This window comes from Crocodylus siamensis, chromosome 6 (assembly GCF_052110815.1).
Source record: "Crocodylus siamensis isolate JL-2025a chromosome 6, ASM5211081v1, whole genome shotgun sequence".
Classification (NCBI taxonomy): domain Eukaryota; kingdom Metazoa; phylum Chordata; order Crocodylia; family Crocodylidae; genus Crocodylus; species Crocodylus siamensis.
In genome coordinates, this window is record NC_143400.1 from 31,619,116 (window position 1) to 31,636,559 (window position 17,444).

General features: G+C 49.4%; 1 protein-coding gene and 1 pseudogene across 1 annotated transcript; both read left to right on the plus strand.

The window, feature by feature from the left end:
* The first annotated feature begins 367 nt into the window (after window positions 1-367).
* Window positions 368-1,306, plus strand: LOC149862164 (olfactory receptor 10G6-like). The gene has a single exon (XM_090053863.1). It carries the CDS (start codon window positions 368-370, stop codon window positions 1,304-1,306), a length of 939 nt encoding a protein of 312 aa, XP_089909989.1.
* A 12,953-nt stretch (window positions 1,307-14,259) lies between these two features.
* Window positions 14,260-14,373, plus strand: LOC149862165 (U2 spliceosomal RNA; annotated as a pseudogene).
* Window positions 14,374-17,444: the final 3,071 nt, after the last annotated feature.

The following is a 17,444-nucleotide window of genomic DNA, read 5'->3' on the forward strand; positions in this document are numbered from 1 at the left end:
AAACAGCATGGATATAAACAGTTTAACAGTAGGGCAGCTGTAAGTGACCCTGGGGAAGAAGAGAGAGCACAGCCAGAAAGAGCAGAAACAAGGTTATAAGAAGCTGTAAACATAAAGGACGCATCAGAGCTGAAGGAGAAATGAAACAGATGACCCATTTCATGGACGGCGAGACTTCTGGATTGGATCAGCAAAGGGTCCCATGGTTGGACCCCAGAGTGTGGGGCCCAGGACTGCTAATCTGCATTCTCACTCCTGCACAGAAGCATTTTTTATTGCAAACAGACGGGGAGATCTTGCCCGTCATTCCAATGCTTGCTAAAAATTAGCACTCCCTCTATCACCTTCAGCAATGCGCGCAGTGGGAATGGCATGCGGAAACCTATCGAAGGTGACCCATTTTGTCTTGGTGGGTCTCCCATACGCATCTGTGCTGCAGCTGCCCTTGTTCCTCTTCTTCCTCCTCCTCTACCTGCTGACACTGGGTGGAAACTTGCTCATCCTCCTGGCAGTGGTCTATGAGTCACGACTGCACAAACCTATGTACTGGTTCCTCTGCCAATTGTCCTTCCTGGACATAATGTTCTCCTCTGTGGTGGTGCCCAAGGTGATCTCTGGCTTTATTGTGGGTGACAGGGCTATCTCCTTTGGTGGCTGTGTGGCACAGCTCTTCTTCTTCCATTTTCTGGGCTGCACAGAGTGCTTCCTCTACACAGTCATGGCCTACGACCGCTTCCTGGCTATCTGCAAGCCACTGCGCTATGGCACCATCATGAGCTGCCGCACCTGCCTAGGTCTGTCCACAGGGACCTGGCTGGGTGGTGCTCTGCACTCACTGATAGAGACTGCGCTCACCTTCCACCTGCCTTATGCCCAGGGAAACCAGATACATTACATCTTCTGTGACATCCCGGATATGCTGCAGCTAGCCTGTGGGAACACTGCACTTAACAAGATGGTGACTTTCCTTGATGTTGGCATTGTGGCCATGACCTGCTTCCTGCTGATCCTGACATCGTACGTGTGCATCATCTCAGCCATCCTGAGGATCCGCTCTGCTGAGGGCCGGCACCGGGCCTTCTCCACGTGTGCAGCTCACATCACTGTGGTTGTGACTTACTATGTCCCTGTGGTCTTCATCTACCTGAGGCCAGGGTCCCGGCACCCACTAGATGGTGTGGTGGCTGTCTTCTATACCACAGTGACCCCACTCCTTAACCCCATTATCTACACGCTGAGGAACAAGGAGATGAAAGCTGCTGTGATGAAGCTGGGGAACAGAAGACCTCAGGGCCCTGATCTGTGATCATCCTACCCTCAGTGGGAGTTGCCTGAGAATGGGACACAAGAGAGGCCTTTCATTTGGGAAACAGGATCCTTTGGTTCTACCTTCGTTCTGGGTGGGGAGTGGTCAGAGCACAGTGGAAGGTCATTGTGTTCCCTTTTCAGCTCTTCCACAGGCTCTGCCTTGGTTTTGGGCAAGTCACTTTACATTAATTTCCCCAACAGTAACTTGAGAGTTATTTCCCTACCTCACCTGACTGGGGCTTCTTGATGATGAATTCACTATGGATTATACAGTTTGGTGTTTCCTTCAGGGACCTGCAAGGTCCTACTACAGTGCAGACCAAATGAGCATGCAGCAGCTATTCAGTGAGTGTGAAGTTAGTATAGCCTGTATTGGTATTGTCAAGCAGGTGATTGTACTGGCTCAGAGCAGGGATAGTTCAGGGTTACACACAAATCCAAAGTACATATCTATTCACATCATTTTATACGTTAGAAGCATTTATATCAAATCTGCATTATTGTCCACAAATGATCAATCACACTTGCTGCCCTGTACCTTATATTTTGCTGATTTATTCACTTATTTAACTATAGCATTCCTATGAACCACTTGCATCTGTGGTATCTGGTGTGAATATCCCATCCTGCATGCTTTCCTTGTCTACTGTCCCATTCTGTTCTGATTCTCTCCATCTCAGGATGTGCTTGAATAAATTCCAGACGTTTTGATGCATTCTGGCATCTTCCCCAAAGCTTTAGACACGCAGGCTTTTAACTCTTGCTGCTCTTGGTCTGCCTTATTGTGTAGACCACGGGTGTCAAACTCATCTGGTCCCATGGGCTGGCTGAATGTCACAGGGCCAGACTGGGGTCACGGTCCCCCATCCGCCACCATATGCTGGATCCACTAGGGCTGTGTGAGTCTTCAGATCATGCTTTGGATCTGGTGCCACTTTGGACACTTCGGTGTCCAAAGCGGCAAGCCCGGATCAAAGCACAGGCTCAGGCAAGCTATCCAAAGTGGGTTGGAGCATCCAAAGCGGTTCAGATGCACTTTGGATGCTTCAGAAGCTTTGGATAGCTTGCCGTACAGTTAGAAGAGTGAGGGGGAGTGGGGGAGGGAGGGAAAGTGGGGGAGGGGGAGCAGTGGGAAAGACTGACATCTGTAGGTGTCCAGTGAGAAGGATTTCTCCCTAGCTGCCTTTCCAATGGCAGCGTCTGTGGGGTGGGACTAGAAACAGCATGAAGCCTCTGTTTGGAGGCATGCTGTGTCTTTTCCCAGCTTGTTCCCTATCAGCAGCTGTGTGACAGAGGAATGCTCAGACCAAGACAGTGTGGCTTCCTGGTTCAGTACTAGTTGAACTTGCCTGCTCCTTTTTCTTGTTACAAAGGGGTGGGTAGGATTTAGCTGAGCTTAGCTTAGCTATTCTATTCAATTATTATTAGTATTACTAGTCAATTTATTTCTTTGAATTTATATTTGCTCTTTTTTTTCTGGAAACTTTGAAAAAAGAAAGGTGTGCTTTCCCTGCCAGTGTGAACTATCACTGTGCAGGGAGGAACAGATTGGTTGCCCACAGACACTCAGATACACAGACAATATAGAGAAAAATCAGATATTCATAGCAGAAGACGACAGACAGACAAACAGCACACAATTTTTACATAACCCTTAAAATTGAAGCAAACAATCAAAGAAGAGGCCAGTGCATGCATGCAACACAGGGAATAAAACACACAATAAAAAAGGATTCACACACACACACAGACCTTTTGCAGCACTGGAAAGATCAATATGAAGCATGCTGGAAAGGCAGGTGCCAAGTCTTCTGGCAGGGGAGGCAGAGGGGGTATGGGGAGAGCTAGAGCTGTAAGCCGTCCCCCTCCCAAACATGGACTCATTCTCTTCCCAAGCAGCCATGGCATCAGTGCTGCCAGTGGAAGCCAGGAGGTGGGAGCAATGTCTGCACCTGATGTCCCAGTACCTGTACCACCTCCCCTCAGTCCAGAAGTGGGCACCAGCAGTGCAATCACTGTCTCCTCCACCCCAATGTCATCTCTCAGCATGAGCCTCCCACTGCCAGAGGAGGAGCTGGAGCTGGAACCAGGGATGCTGAATGCGCTGGCTCAAGCAATTCTGGGGACTGAGGAGGAATCAGAGTCAGTGCTCCAAACCCCTCAAGTTTCCCCTAGACCCAGGTCTCCTCTGGAAAGCAGCACCTTGGAAGAGACTGAAGTTGTGGAGGCAAGTGGCTTAGCTGAGGCAGCTCCTCCTACTGTTGAGCCTCAGCCTACTAAGGAGTGGGATAAGGCAGGATCCTCACCCTCATCCCAAAAGTGGGTGAGTAGTGAAGTGTGGGAGCATTTTGAGGTGGCAGATGATCCCAGGTTTGCCATCTGCCAGCACTGCCAAAGGCACATGAGCCATGGCAAGGACTGAGACACTTCTCCACCATGGCAATGCTGCTGCATCTGAGGAAGCACCACCCCCTTGCCCTTCTTCCTGCTCAGCTTGGCACCAGTGCGAGTGTGCCGAAAGGGAAGTCCCCTGCTCGCTCCAAAGTCCCCTTCCCCCAAAGCAGAAGCAGGCCACCATGGACCAGTGGGGGAAAGAGGGACAGAAAGGGGGCCTTGTTCCCAAGGGGAGTGAGATCACCCAGACCATTGGAGGGATGCTTGCTCTGGATAGCCAGCCCTTCTCCCTAGTTGAGTGGCTGGAGTTTAGGTGGTTCATAGCACTTCTGTCCTCATTTTACAAAGTGCCCGCACGCACCACCTTTAGCAGGGTTGTGGTGTCCTCCCTGTATGAGGCATGCAGAGAATATTTGAGGGAGGAGCTGTGCAAGGCAGGGCCACAGATAGCCTTGCACTTCACCTCTGATATCTGGAGCAGCCGGGGTGGCAATCATGCCTACCCATTCCTCATGGGGCACTGGTGTGATCAGTCAGGCCGTCAATGGGCTCTACTGCAAGCCGAGGGGCTGGATGAGTCCCACACAGCAAGGGAGATCATGGGGGCCATGAGCCACATGGTGTAGGGGTGGCTTCCTGGGCAGGCTGAGCTCACCCGCAGGTTCGTGGTCACTGACAACAGGGCCAGTATGGTGAAGGCTGTCCATGATGCCAACTTTGTTGGCATCCTCTGTGTGGCACACAGGCTGCACCTACTAGTGAGGGATGCCTTGGAGTGGGACAGGGCTGCCGGTGACAGAACCACCACCAGTACTGCCACAAGGCAGCTGATTTCAAAATGCAGGAAGGTGGCAGGCTACTTCCACCACAGCATCAAGGGGGGCAAGATGCTGTGGGAGAAACAGGCAGAGCTGAGCATCCTGCAGCACAGAATCATGCAGGATGTGGAGACTCAGTGGAACTTCACATACCTGATGCTCCAAAAGTTGGCGGAGCAACAGAAAGCCATCCATGAGATGGCCTTGCTTGGGGAGATCAGGATCAGCCATCCCCTGAACAGAGCTGAGTGGGGTACCATCTCCCAGATCTTGGTAGTCCTCAAGCCCATCCTTGAGGCCACCAAGACCCATAGCGCTGGTGATGCCCTCCTCAGCCAGGTGATCCCCCTAGTGAGGGAACTGGAGAACCAAATGGAGAAGTTCCAGGGGATCAGTGTTCCTGGCTGGGGCAGGCTGCTGTCACCAGATGTGCAGGCACTGGTCAGGTGGCTGAAGGAGGGCAGGAGATGGCTGGATCCCTTGCGGTCCAGTCCGGTCCAGATGATGGCAGGCATGTGCAACTGGAGAGTGAAGGGGAGGATGTGCACTGGCAGCCCCCAAACCCTCGATCACTGGACGCAGGTGCTGGTGAACAAAGTTAGGGAGGCCAAAGTGCAGAGGCGAGGGGATTTGAGAGAGAGGGATACACTTTCCTGTGCCAGCACTCCCAGCACCAGCATCAGCACCGGCACCAGCACCAGCACCAGCGCCAGCCAGTCTCCTCCACACCAGCCACTGCCTATGCGGGCCATGGGCATGGCTTCTATGCTGGGGTCCAAACTCATCAGATCCCAGCCTCGGGCAGGTAGTGCTGAGGCTTCAGTGGCTACCTATCTCGCTGAAGATGTGGAGCCACTGGACTGCGACCCCTTGGCCTACTGGGCAAACTGCAGCCAGATGTGGCAGGATCTGGCCACAGTTGCCCGGCAACACCTGTCCTGTCCACTGACCAGTGTGCCAAGCTAGAGGGTGTTCAGCATTGCTGCAGATGTTGTGACACCCCACCGCACCTGCTTGGATCCTACATTGGTGGAGCAGCTGGGGTTCCTAAAGTTCAGGCCATCAATGCTGGGGTTCCCCAAGCTCCATCTGCAGATGGACTGAGTGCCACCCTCCTCAGTCCATCTGCACCAATTTCCTTTTTTGAGTTTTTTAAAAGCCAATTAATGCCTCGCTCACTGCTGGAGGGGGCACTAACTGCACCACCAGCCAGAAGGGGAAGAACATGTCCCCGCTGAGCACGTTCCTCTGGCAGGACAAACTTGGAGGAATGGGATGGGGGCTATGTGGAAGGAGGAGGCCCCAGGTCCTGGGCATGACCACTAAAACTGTACCCTGCCAGTGTATGGAGGCCTGGTGGAACTGCTGGTAGCGCAGCAGCTTCGTGAATGCCAGGACCAATGATCCCCTGGTGAAAGGAGGGTAGAAGGCACTGTAAACTCCAGTTAATGCATGCACACAAAAAGTCCTGGCTGGGGAATGCCCAGACCTGTCATGTCTTTGACAGGCCTGAAACCTGCTGGTTGCAGTGCAGTTGTGAGGTTCCCAGTGAGCTCAGCTTAGCTATCCGGGAGGCCCGCTTTATGGTTGAAAACCCCTTTGTCAGGCTGAGGAAGTACCTGCAGGTGGTACTGGATGGAAGGAATAGCAAAGAAGCCAGAGGCTGGCCTGGCCCACAATGCAGGCAAGAAAGCCACTTAGTGAAACTGGAAATGGAGGTGTCAGGGGGTGAGGGACGGGCTGGGGTCGGGGGTAGGGAGGAAAGGGGGATGTAACAGTGCAGGTTAAAGTGCAGAGGTGTCTGGGGTGTCAGATGTCCGGCAGGTCACAGTGCCAGAGCTCCACTGTCTGTATTGAGGCCATGAGTGTCTGTATCTATTCCCTAGGAGGCTGATGAAGTGCAGTTCATAGGCCCAGCTCTGAAAAGTGGTTTGTACTGTAATTTGTTCCCTCTCAGGATCAGGCCTGAGAGACTGGAGGCAGAGTGTTTTTTTTTGGTGAGGAATGTGCCCCCACAGGGAGCTGGGTTTTGTTATCTTTGATAGATTCTGGTGTGCAGTTTGTGGGGGTACTAGAGATAGTTGGCAGGTTTTGTATTTTGAACTGTAGGAAGTTGCCTTCAGTTCTGGTGATGAGGTTAGGTGCTTGTTTGAATGCACAAATCACTTTTCACCTTCCTTTTTCACTGACTGGCTGTCTTGCCTGCATTGTGTGCCAGGTCAGCCTCTGGCTGCTTTGCTATTCTTTCCATCCAGGACCAATTGCAGGTACTTCCTCAGCCTGACAAAGGGGTTTTCAACCATAAAGCGGGCCTCCTGGGTAGCTAAGCTGAGCTCACTGGGAACCTCACAACTGCACTGCAACCAGCAAGTGTCAGGCCTGTCAAAGATGTGACAGGTCTGGGCATTCGCCAGCCAGACTTTGGTGTGGGATGTTGATATATAGGCTGTTAATGTCCATGGTGGCTTGGAGGGTGTTGCTGGGAAGGTGGTCTAAGTTTTTAAGTTTCCATAAAAAGTTTGTAGTGTCTTGTACAAAACTTGCTCTGTGGGTGATGAGCGGTTTTAGGATTGATTCAGCGAAACCTGATATTTCCTCAGTTAGGGTCCCATTTTTGGATATGATAGGTCTGTTTGTGGATTTTGGGGAGCATGTAAAAAGTCCCCAGGTTAGGCGGTGGGGGGATCAAGGTCTACAGTTTTTCTTGTAGTCTTGATGGAAATGATTTGATGGTATTGTTGACTGTCTTGGTGAAAAGGGGAGTAGGGTCTTCTTGTAGTTCTTTGTTGTAGGTGGTGTCAGAGAGCTGTCTGTTGGCTTCCTTTATGTAGTCTTCACGGTTTAGGATGACTATGGCTCCTCATTTATGTGCTAGTTTTATTACTATTTGGTGGTTAGATCTTAGAGATTCTATGGCCTTTTTCTCTGGTAGAGAGAGGTTGTAATGGTGGCGTGTGTTGCTGATTATTTAATTGTTCATTTTTTCCCTGAAGCAGTCAATGTAGTGGTCAAGGTTAGGGCTTTGTCCACTGTGAGGTGTCCAATCTGATTTTTTGGGGGGGTTTTGGCATTGATCTTTTCCTGAATGTCGTCAGAGGATGAGTTGTTGTTGGGAGTGGGTTCAGTTTGGCCGTGGAAATAATCCTTGAGGTGGAGGCATAGGAAGAATTCTTCTAGTTCTCCACATTGAAGTATTTTATTAGGGTATTTTTCTGGACAGACATTTAGGCCTTTAGAAAGGACAGATTTTTCAGTTTTGGTAAGCGTGTGTATGGAGAGATTGATAATATTTGTGGGTTGGTTGTTGTTTTCAGTTTTATCAAGTCTGAGGTTGGAATGTTGTACGGTGCTGGCGTTGTTCCTCTGATGGTTGTTCTGTGGCTGGGGAGCTTGTTCTTGGAGTAACTTGTTCCAGTTCTTCTTTTATGTTGTAGAAAGTTTTTCGTAGACTCTTTGTATCCATTGTATGTTGTTAGCGAAGATGATTGGATTTCTGTCTTTTAAGTTGTTGTAGTATGTGGTGATTTCCTTCCTGAGCTGGTCTCTTTTGGAGTAGAGTAGGTGAATAAGATGATTTCTAATTTTCTCTGAAGTTCTTCTGCATAGCTGTGAAGCATATTTGGAGTTGTGTGTAGTAGTCAGAGGACTGTAGATGTTTAGTCCTTGGGGAATGAAGTTGTGTTTCTTGCAAAGGCTTAGAAAATTTATGTCGCTGTTGAGTTTGGCTTCTTTCTTTTTCATGTTTTACAGTTTCATTCAGCCCAAAGCACACCAAGCATGAACCTCAGGTAGGACTGTGGGAAAATAGATGACCTTGGCTGGCTAAGCTGGGAGCAAAAAAGTTTGGCTCTCCCCCTCCGGGGTACCACATCAAGGCATGCTGTAACCCAATACCTTTATTGATCAGAGGGAAGGAGGAAGAGGGGTGGGTATAGAAGAAGGAAGTCTGAATACACTTTGAGCAAACGTAATCAATCAGAGTCTTAGACAGTCTTAGACATAATACTCCTTTTAAAACACATCTGGCCTAGACATAAATCCTAATATTCAGGACTTTACTTACAAAGAATCATCCAGTATAGTCACCTGGAGGCACACTGCTTGTTGCTTTGCAAAATGCCCCCCAGCAGGAAGAGTGTGTTCTTCCCTCCTCTCAGGAAGTTGTCTGGCCAGGTTACCTGATTGGCTACCCTGAACCAAAAAAGCAAGCAAGAGAGAGAAGCGGTGGGGGGTCTGCCTGGAATGGCCCAAGTGAGAGGCAGAGAGAGCAAGGTTCGCTCTAAGGTGCATGTGTGCATGGCTGTGCACAACTAAAAGTGTGGCCCCACACAGTTTTCAAGGCCGTGCACCAGGAGAGCCTGGGCCGGGAGCCTGGTGCGGGCTCTGCCAGCTCCAGGGAAGTGCATCAGGGCTGGGGAGTGGAGCACTTCCAAGCCTCCATCCCTGCCTTGCCTCACATTGGGGAGGGGCCACTGCCTGCCTCAATGAGGCTCTGCCGGCTCCGGGACACTGCTCTGCTCCCTCGCATTACCTTGGGGAGCGAGGAGGCACATGGCATCAGGGCTGGGGAGCAGAGTAGTGTCCCAGAGCTGGCAGAGCCTCACTGGGGCAGGGAGAGGCTCCTCCTTGAGGTGAAGCAAGGCAGGGATGGAGGCTGGTGTGGGCTCCACTTGCTCCAGGGAAGTGCTCCATTCCCTGGCCCTGATGCAGGAGACCGGAGCACTTCCCCGGAGCCAGTGGAGCCTGCTCCGGGCTCTAGCCTCTGTTCCCCGGCCCCTAGTCCCCGGCTCCAGCCCCTGGCCCTAGCCCCTGGCCTGAGCCCCTGGTCTCCAGCTTCAGCCGCTGGCCTCTGGCCCCAGCCTCCAGCCCCCAGCCCCCAGCTCCATCTCTTAGCCTCTGGCCCCCAGCTCCCGGCTCCAGCCCCTGGCCCCAGCTCCAGCCCCTGGTCCCAGCCTCTGGCCCCCAACATCCGGCCCCAGCCCCCAGCTCCAGCCTGTGGCCCCTGGCCCCAGCCCGTAGCCCTCAGCCCCCTTCAGTAAGTGTCCCACGCCGGACTGAGGCGATGTGCTCACGGACCGCTGCTCCTTAGAGGGAACATTGGGAGAGAGGTATTTCTTCACATAAAGAAGATAGGAAAAAAGCAACAGAGGCAGAGAGGCAATATGAGGAATACACCCATGGGATACTCCACTGTTTTACGCACTCTGTGTTGGTAGAGAGTGACACAGTCACTGGGATGCAAACAGCTGACTCTCCTATTGATCCACATTGAAACAGCAAATCAGACCCTGGATCCTGATCAGCCCCATGTCCCTCTATGACCTTAGCTCAGCTGTCTGGACCAAGGCAGCAGGCTACTCCCAACTCTCAAGAGGAGGATCTATACACACAGCACTGATGCAGCACTGCCCCCCCCCCCCGAATGCTGGGAGTTTTAACCATCTAACACTGCAGGAGTCTTTATGGAGCTTTTGCAGAAGGTCTCTGGGAGATTCCTCCTTGGGCAATGTCTCCCTCCTGTGATGAAACCTGAACAGAGGGAGCAATTAGCAGCACTGGGCCTTTCATGTTTTTGCACTATGGAAACTGGGATAATTGGCCCCTGGTGTCAGACCAAGGCTCCAGGGACCTGCTAGGTTCTACTGCAGTGTAGGTCAAATGAGGATTTAGCAGCTATTCAGTGAATGTCAACTTAGTGTAGCCTGTATTCATACTGTCAATAAGGTGATCATATTGTCTGGCAGCATGGATAGTTCAGGGTTACACACAAAACCAAAGTGAATTTCTATGCTAATCATTTAATACATTAGAAGCATTTAGATCAAATCTGCATTATTGTCCACACATGATCAGTCATACTTGGTGTCCTGCACCTTACAACTTGCTAATTTATGAATTTGTTTCATTCTAGCATGCTTATGCACCACTTGCATCTGTGGTGCTGGGTTTTGACAGGCTGCCCTACACATGTTCCTTATTTACTGTCTCATTTTGTTCTGGTTTGCTCTAGCTCAGGATGTGCTTGAATAATTCCAAATGTTTTGATGCATTCTGGCATCTTCCACGAAGCTTGAGACCTGCAGGCTTTTCATTCTTGCTGTTCATGGTCTGCCTTATGGTATGAACAGGGGTGTCAAACCCCTTTGACGCCATAGGCTGAATGAATGCCACAGGGGCTGGAGGAATGCCATTAGGGCTATGGTCCCACACTGCCCACCACATGTGACATTCATCCTGGCCAGTCTTTGACTGTGCCACATGCTGCATGTGGCTGGCATCCTTCCTGGTGTGGTGGGGCTCAGGGCACTATGTGTAATACAGGTTCTGAACTGACTGGAACAGACATCATTTATAGCATGAGTCCCGGACTGGCCACAGAAAACACCATGTGTGCTGTGTGACCTTGCCTCCATTCATGGGGCTGTTTTGGTGTGCACTGTGTTAGTCAACTCTGGACTCAATGGCAGCACTGGAGGTCAGGTCCTGCAGCCATGTGTCTGTATATCTGATGCCCCTGACCTAGAGGGCCAAGGCACTCCAAGGAGCAGGAGCCACAGAAATAGGTCTAGGGATGCTGCCTGGGATTAGTGTAAAGCAGTGATGCTCAACCTTGTGGCCCTGCAGGCTAGGTGAAGGGTGCAAGGCCAGTCCACAGACCAGATCCCATGGGCCATTTCCAGAGTCAAGTTGGTGCATGGCAGCAGTCTATGGGTGCAGTCCAGTACAACTCCTGGCCCCATGTGCTGGATCCAGCTATAGATTAGCTCTGGAGGCTGCGGCAATTAATGCTGCCACCCTTCTATCACCAAATTTCTTGATGTGTTGCAAGCTCCACATGACAAATGATACAGCTCCACAGGCTGGATTTGGCCCACAGGCAAGAGGTTGAGCACCATTAGTGAAAGGGAAAACAAAAATCAATGGTTTACTGCAAAGGGGCAGGGACCTTTGCTTTGCTTTGTGCCTTGCACAGTCAGTTTCTTGTCCATGCCTGGGCATCATAGACATTGCTACAAACATGGGAAGACAGTGAAGAAAAATAATAAGATCAACTACAACCACTGCAGACCTTCATACTCATAGAAAAAGTCAGTGCAATGGAGAGAAAAATGCATAAGGTGCTAGGATTATAGCTATTGCCAACCTGTGTTGGACCTATGGTCCATCCTGTCCTATAGCCCAACCCTTGGGATCATCCAACCCCTTCAGCTCATACAGTAAAGCTACCTGCTTACCACAAGGGCCTCTTTCTTTGTTGGTAACCTACCTTCTTTGACTTTTTCATACTTGCTTGTTGTATTTTGCCTCAAATTAGACTCTATGCTCTTTGGCGTATGCCCTGTTTCTTGGAGTATGTGAAGCACATTGTGGAGAAGAGGTGCAAACCTGGACTAGGATTCCTAGGTGTGTCTGTATCCCCCAAATACTGTACTGTGATCACTAGGACAGGATGGATCTATAGTTAAGGCACAGGACTAAGACTCAGGAAGGCAGGTTTCTTCCAAACACTCACTATGGACATCAGGCAAGTCACTTGTGCACCTTAATGTCCTGTTTCTAATATGAGGATGCAGCTGCTCCCTTTCTTTGTTTAAACTGTAAAGTTTTTAGGGCCAGAACTGACTTTACACCCTCCTGGCAATGCTGACATGGCTATTTGGGTCATGAGACCTAATGGGGTAAACCACCGTTACTCTATTGAAGTCAATGGCTCAGGTCACACTACCTGGTGTACATAGTATTCTAAAGTGTGGGAATCCCCAAAGGCAGCAAATCAGTGTCACTCTACTCAAGTCAGCTGCCTGAATTCACAGCTCATATGAATAAGTGGTGAACCACTGAGGTGTCATATCCAGCTTACATTGTCTGAATGATATCCATTAACTTTTGTGTCAGGACTACAGCCTTGAACCTAGGACCTAGGTATTCTTAAGAAAAGTTTCACAGCAACTGTGGCCCTGCTTCAGTGTATTAGGCTCCACTCTCTCCCTGGGACTTGGTGGGCTGGCCAGACACGACAGGCCAGCCACTTACCGTGTTAAAGGGCAGGGAAAGGCATGAGTAGTGGCTAGGTGGTTGAGGTTTGTTATGGTGCTATTGCAGACTGTTTGGATCTGGTTCCTGACCTTGGTTGCCTTGAGGCTCTGCTTGTAAGGAGAAAGTGTCCAGTTCACTGAACCACAGTTGCCCTTCCATGTCCTGAGTTAATGTATGATTAATTGAGGGTGACACCCTGATGTTACACCACTGTGAAATACAGAAAGCAGCATGAGGGAGGATAAGAGATATATATTTTTTTCCCCACAATGCCCTTTTCAGTTCATTTCCTGTTCTGGTGCCAGACAACTTTAAGACACCAGCCTTAATAAGCTCATTGCAATACCTCTTATCATAATGATTTCTTGCTATTCCTCTGGGAGTAGATTAATTTGGGGGTTAGGATTCATTGGCAAAGGCAACAGTCATAATTAGGTGTGTTATCCCAGTTTGTTTCTAGCATTAATGTTTCTAATGACTACCCAGGGGAGTTCCTCTCCCTGTTCTGTGTAGTGGGAGTGCAGGGAGCTCTTGGTTTCTATTACTTTACTTCCTTGCATCATGGTTGCAAACACCTGAGCCTCTACTGCATCTCATTGATGTTTTTGGCATTGCTTTTGTACCCGAGGGTAGAACTGAGATGCGGAGCACACTGCACTGGTCACCACATGGACACATAGTAACAAGCCATCCTACCTGAAGCACATATAGATGAAAGAAACACAGGAGGCAATTACCACATCCAACACTTGGGAATAATGAACTGTAAATTAGTGACACACACAAGGTCAAAGATGGAGTGTGTGGCAAAGCCTGCAACTCAATCCTGATTTGCAGAGTCGTAGTCTTGACAGTTTCAACATATATCAGGGAGTTGTAAAGAATTCCAGTGGAGCTCTTTAAATATAGGCACCCTGAGCTTCTACAATTCTCAGCACCAATTAATGAATATTATAACCCCGCTATTTTCCTTACCCTCTTATTGCTGTTTAGTGTCCCTGGATTGCTTGTTGCCTTGGGAAGCTATGGCAAATGCCAGAGAGCCAGGCAGGGAACAGGCACATGAAGCAGGAGGGAATCCCACCCCGCAACACTACTGTCACTTTGCCAGCTAACTTGGGGACAGTGTGAAGCAGATCTGCTCCTTCTCTTCTCCAGTCAGGGACTGCAGGGTGTTACCTCTCAACTCCATGTTCTTGGGGACCCCTGACGCAAGGCAGACTGTCTGACTCACAAAGAATCCCCCCCCTCCCCTCGTCTACCTAAACAGAAACTGATTAAGATGCAGTGAGAGACACACCTAAAACCCTCCAGATAAGGGTGACAAGAGTGAAACAACTGCCCTAGGTCTCATTTGCATCCGAGATGGGACCAGATGACCATTCATTTACATGAGATATGGAGAAAAGAAAGCCTGAACCAGAGACTGCAGTGAATTCTGGGATCAGAGAAGCAGGGGAGCATTGCATGATGGGGAATCTGTGCTCCAAATGCTAAATCAACCCACACACCCAGCTCAGCATTTATCAGACCAGTTCTAATCTGGATTTACAAAGGACTTCCCCCCCGCTTCCTCCCCCCACCAAGCAGAAGTAAGTTTAAAAGGCATAGAATCATAGACTCATAGAAGTCAGGTCGGAAGGCACCTTGTAGATCTTCACGTCTGCCGGCAGGGCACCCGCCATAAGCCTCTGCCCCTGTTTTCTCTCTTATTGAGCAGATTCTTTTTGGTATTGGGTGGTGGAACCGGAGCGTGCTCCATCAACTCCATGCATTGACCTGGTATTGCAGTGCTTCCAGGACCGGTGCAAAAAAACAGAAAAAAAAAAAAAAAAAAAAAAGTCTGACCCCCTGCCTGGACAGGAGAAAAAACTGGGCTCAAATAATCCCAGCTAGGTAGGTATCAAGCCTCCTCTTAAAGACCCCCCAGGGTAGGAGCCAGCACCACTTCCCTTGGAAGTTGGTTTCAGATCCTAGCCGCCCTGACTTTGAAGTAGTTCTTACGGATGTCTAATTTAAACCTACTCTCCAACTATTTGTGGCTATTAGTCCTTGTTATGCCAGGGGGGCTCTAGGGGAAACAAGGTCTCTCCCAAACCCTTCTGGTCCCCCCTAGTGAGTTTATAGACTGTAACCAGGTCTCCCCTCAGCCTTCTTTTGTGAAGGCTGAACAGATTCAGGTCCCGCAGTCTCTCATTTTAGGGTCTGCCCTGTTGTCCCCAGATCACTCAGGTGGCCCTCCTCTGGACCTTCTCAATGTTGTCCACATCCCTCCTGAAGTGGGGCGCACAGAACTAGACGCAGTACTCCAGCTGTGGCCTGACCAGTGTCACAGAGAGGGGGAGGATCACCTCCTTGTCCCTGCTAGAGATGCACCTGTGGATGCACGACAAGGTGCGGTTAGCCCTGCCAACCATGACCTTGCATTGTTGGCCCATGTTCATCTTGGAGTCAATAATGACTCCAAGATCCCTTTCTGCTTCTGTGCTTTCAAGAAGGGCATTTCCCATCTTATAAGTGTGCTGCTAGTTACTGCTGCCCAAGTGCAGCACCCTGCACTTGTCAATGTTGAAGCACATCCTGTTTTTGCTAGCTCACCCCTGTAACCTATCCAAGTCTTGCTGCAGTCTTTCCCTCCCTACTAGCGTGCTCACCTCACCCCAAATTTTGGTATCATCAACGAATTTAAACAGTGTGCATCTCGGGCTGTACATTCCCGGTCCCACTATGGGAGGGCTATTTAAACTTAATTGGCTAAAACTCTGTTGCCGGGTGAGGGAATGCTGAGGCAAGACACAGAGTCGGGGTATGGACAACATTTGAACAATGGTAAAGGGTTCATCACAGCGTCCAGCCCATTGGAGCCCTGACCACAAGTGTTGTCATACATTTCCCGGGACGACTGGTGGAAATCCTCCCCTCCCAAGGGTTATGAACACTCCAATAATTGCCTTAAGTCTGTTAAAAGACTACAGTAAAATCTGGAAAAGTCATGCTAAGCTGAGGCTTGTTCACAACAAGTAAAAATCCCAAACCCTGATGCTGCAAGCTGTCTATTGTTTCTGAAGAAACCAGGAGATATTCCATCAGTATTTCTGCTATCCATAGGAATTTCAAGCTGGCTTCTAAGCACCTGGTTACTCCCTAACCTTATGTTTCCTGAGTATCAATCAGTTTCCTGAGATGTTCCAAACCAGATAACCCCTTGTCAATAGAAAAGACAACTTGATTTACACTATTGAGAATGCTTGAAAGAAGCTGAACTGAGGGTATAAACATCTGTAAAAAGCAGCAGTGTGTATGTGCTGACACCACCCGCTTTCTTCTCGAGAGGCTGAGAGGCAGATCATCTCCCTTCAAGGATCGTGCTGAGAACTTTAACCTGTCAGTTTTGCAACCTGAGTGCCTTGGACTGGTGAGATCCCAGCTCTCTCTCTTTTCTCTTTTCTCCCTAAGCATAGATTTCTGAACCTGAACTGTATTAATTAAGCTTCAGCTAAGTTTCCCCAAATACTTAGTGAAACCAGGGTAATACTGTGATTGTTCGTGTTTGTTTTCCTTTGCTTGTCTATTACTACCAACTTCCAAGAGAAGTGACCTGTGTTCCCTTGGCCCCTTTCCTCTTCCCCCCTCCTGCCTCAGGTTTCTTCCACTGGCCAGAGGCAGTCACTGGAAGGAAGAATCTGTAAGCTGTTGCTGCTGCTCCCACAGGTGAGCCCAGCACTTCCCAGAGCTGCTCCCTGCAGCATGGGGAAGGAGCAGCTCTGGGGCTCTCCTGGTGCCCAGATGATCCATACATAGTCACTCACAGGTCTGGAGGAGACGCTTGCAGAGGAGGATGGCAGAGAAAAGGCTCTGGAGGGTGGAAGCTGTGTGCCACCACTTCTGCCATCTCTTGCTGAGCCTGGAGCCCTGTGCAGCCAAGCCCATGGCTGGAGCAGGAGTGGTTCTGGGGCTCCCTCTGTACCTGTTCAGGTGCACTAGCAGCAGCAGCAGCAAAAGGGATACTGTATCTACATTGCCAAGCCACGGCTGGATCTTCCCCTGCTGTGAGATGTATATTCCTCTTGCCCCTTTATGAGAAGGTTAAAAAAAATCTTGGCTTAGTTCCAATGTGTAATGAAAACCAAATTTGTAGCCATTGACACTGTTTTGAAAAAGTTACTCTTGCTTTTATAGCCAGACCTATTCTTGAGCTCCAGCCTTATGTCTGAAATGTAATATAATACTTCCAAAATCCTTCCTCATCCAAAAGTATTTCCACCCAAATCTTCATGGATGTCCTTCTGTTGACCTCCTGTCTAACCCCACAGTAGCACTCCATTGGCATTACCCATAACCCCCAAACCCTGGTATAATTCAGTTGACCCAAAAACTCCCTTGAGCCTAAAGTAACCTTTTCTCCAAATATGTTTTTTCTGAAAAGACGGACAAAGAAATCATAGTGAGTTTAAAGCATGTGGCAATTTACCAAGCATCAGCTATCTGTGGAAGGCTGGATTTCCTCGGTTTAACTCTCCCTTACTACAAGGTTAGAGCACATTTAAGGACCCTTCTCACACACAGGTTGATGTGGGTAAGTGCCTGACCTCTGTGCACTCACTGGAATTTTTCACTGACATAACTACAGACATAACCACAGACATAACTACATTGCTTTTATGTCCACCTCTAGGTCTCCCGTTGATATCACTGGAGAGATTTTTATGCATCCCTATCAGCAAAGACATAAAAAAATAAAAATGTGAACAAGGCTAAGCAAGTTGGATGCTTACTAGTTCTTTCTGCCTCCAAAATCTTTTCTTGTCTACCTACACAGTAATTCCCAAGAGGCTATGGGAAAGGTACACATAGCTCATATATGTTCCCAATTTTTACAGGGCTATT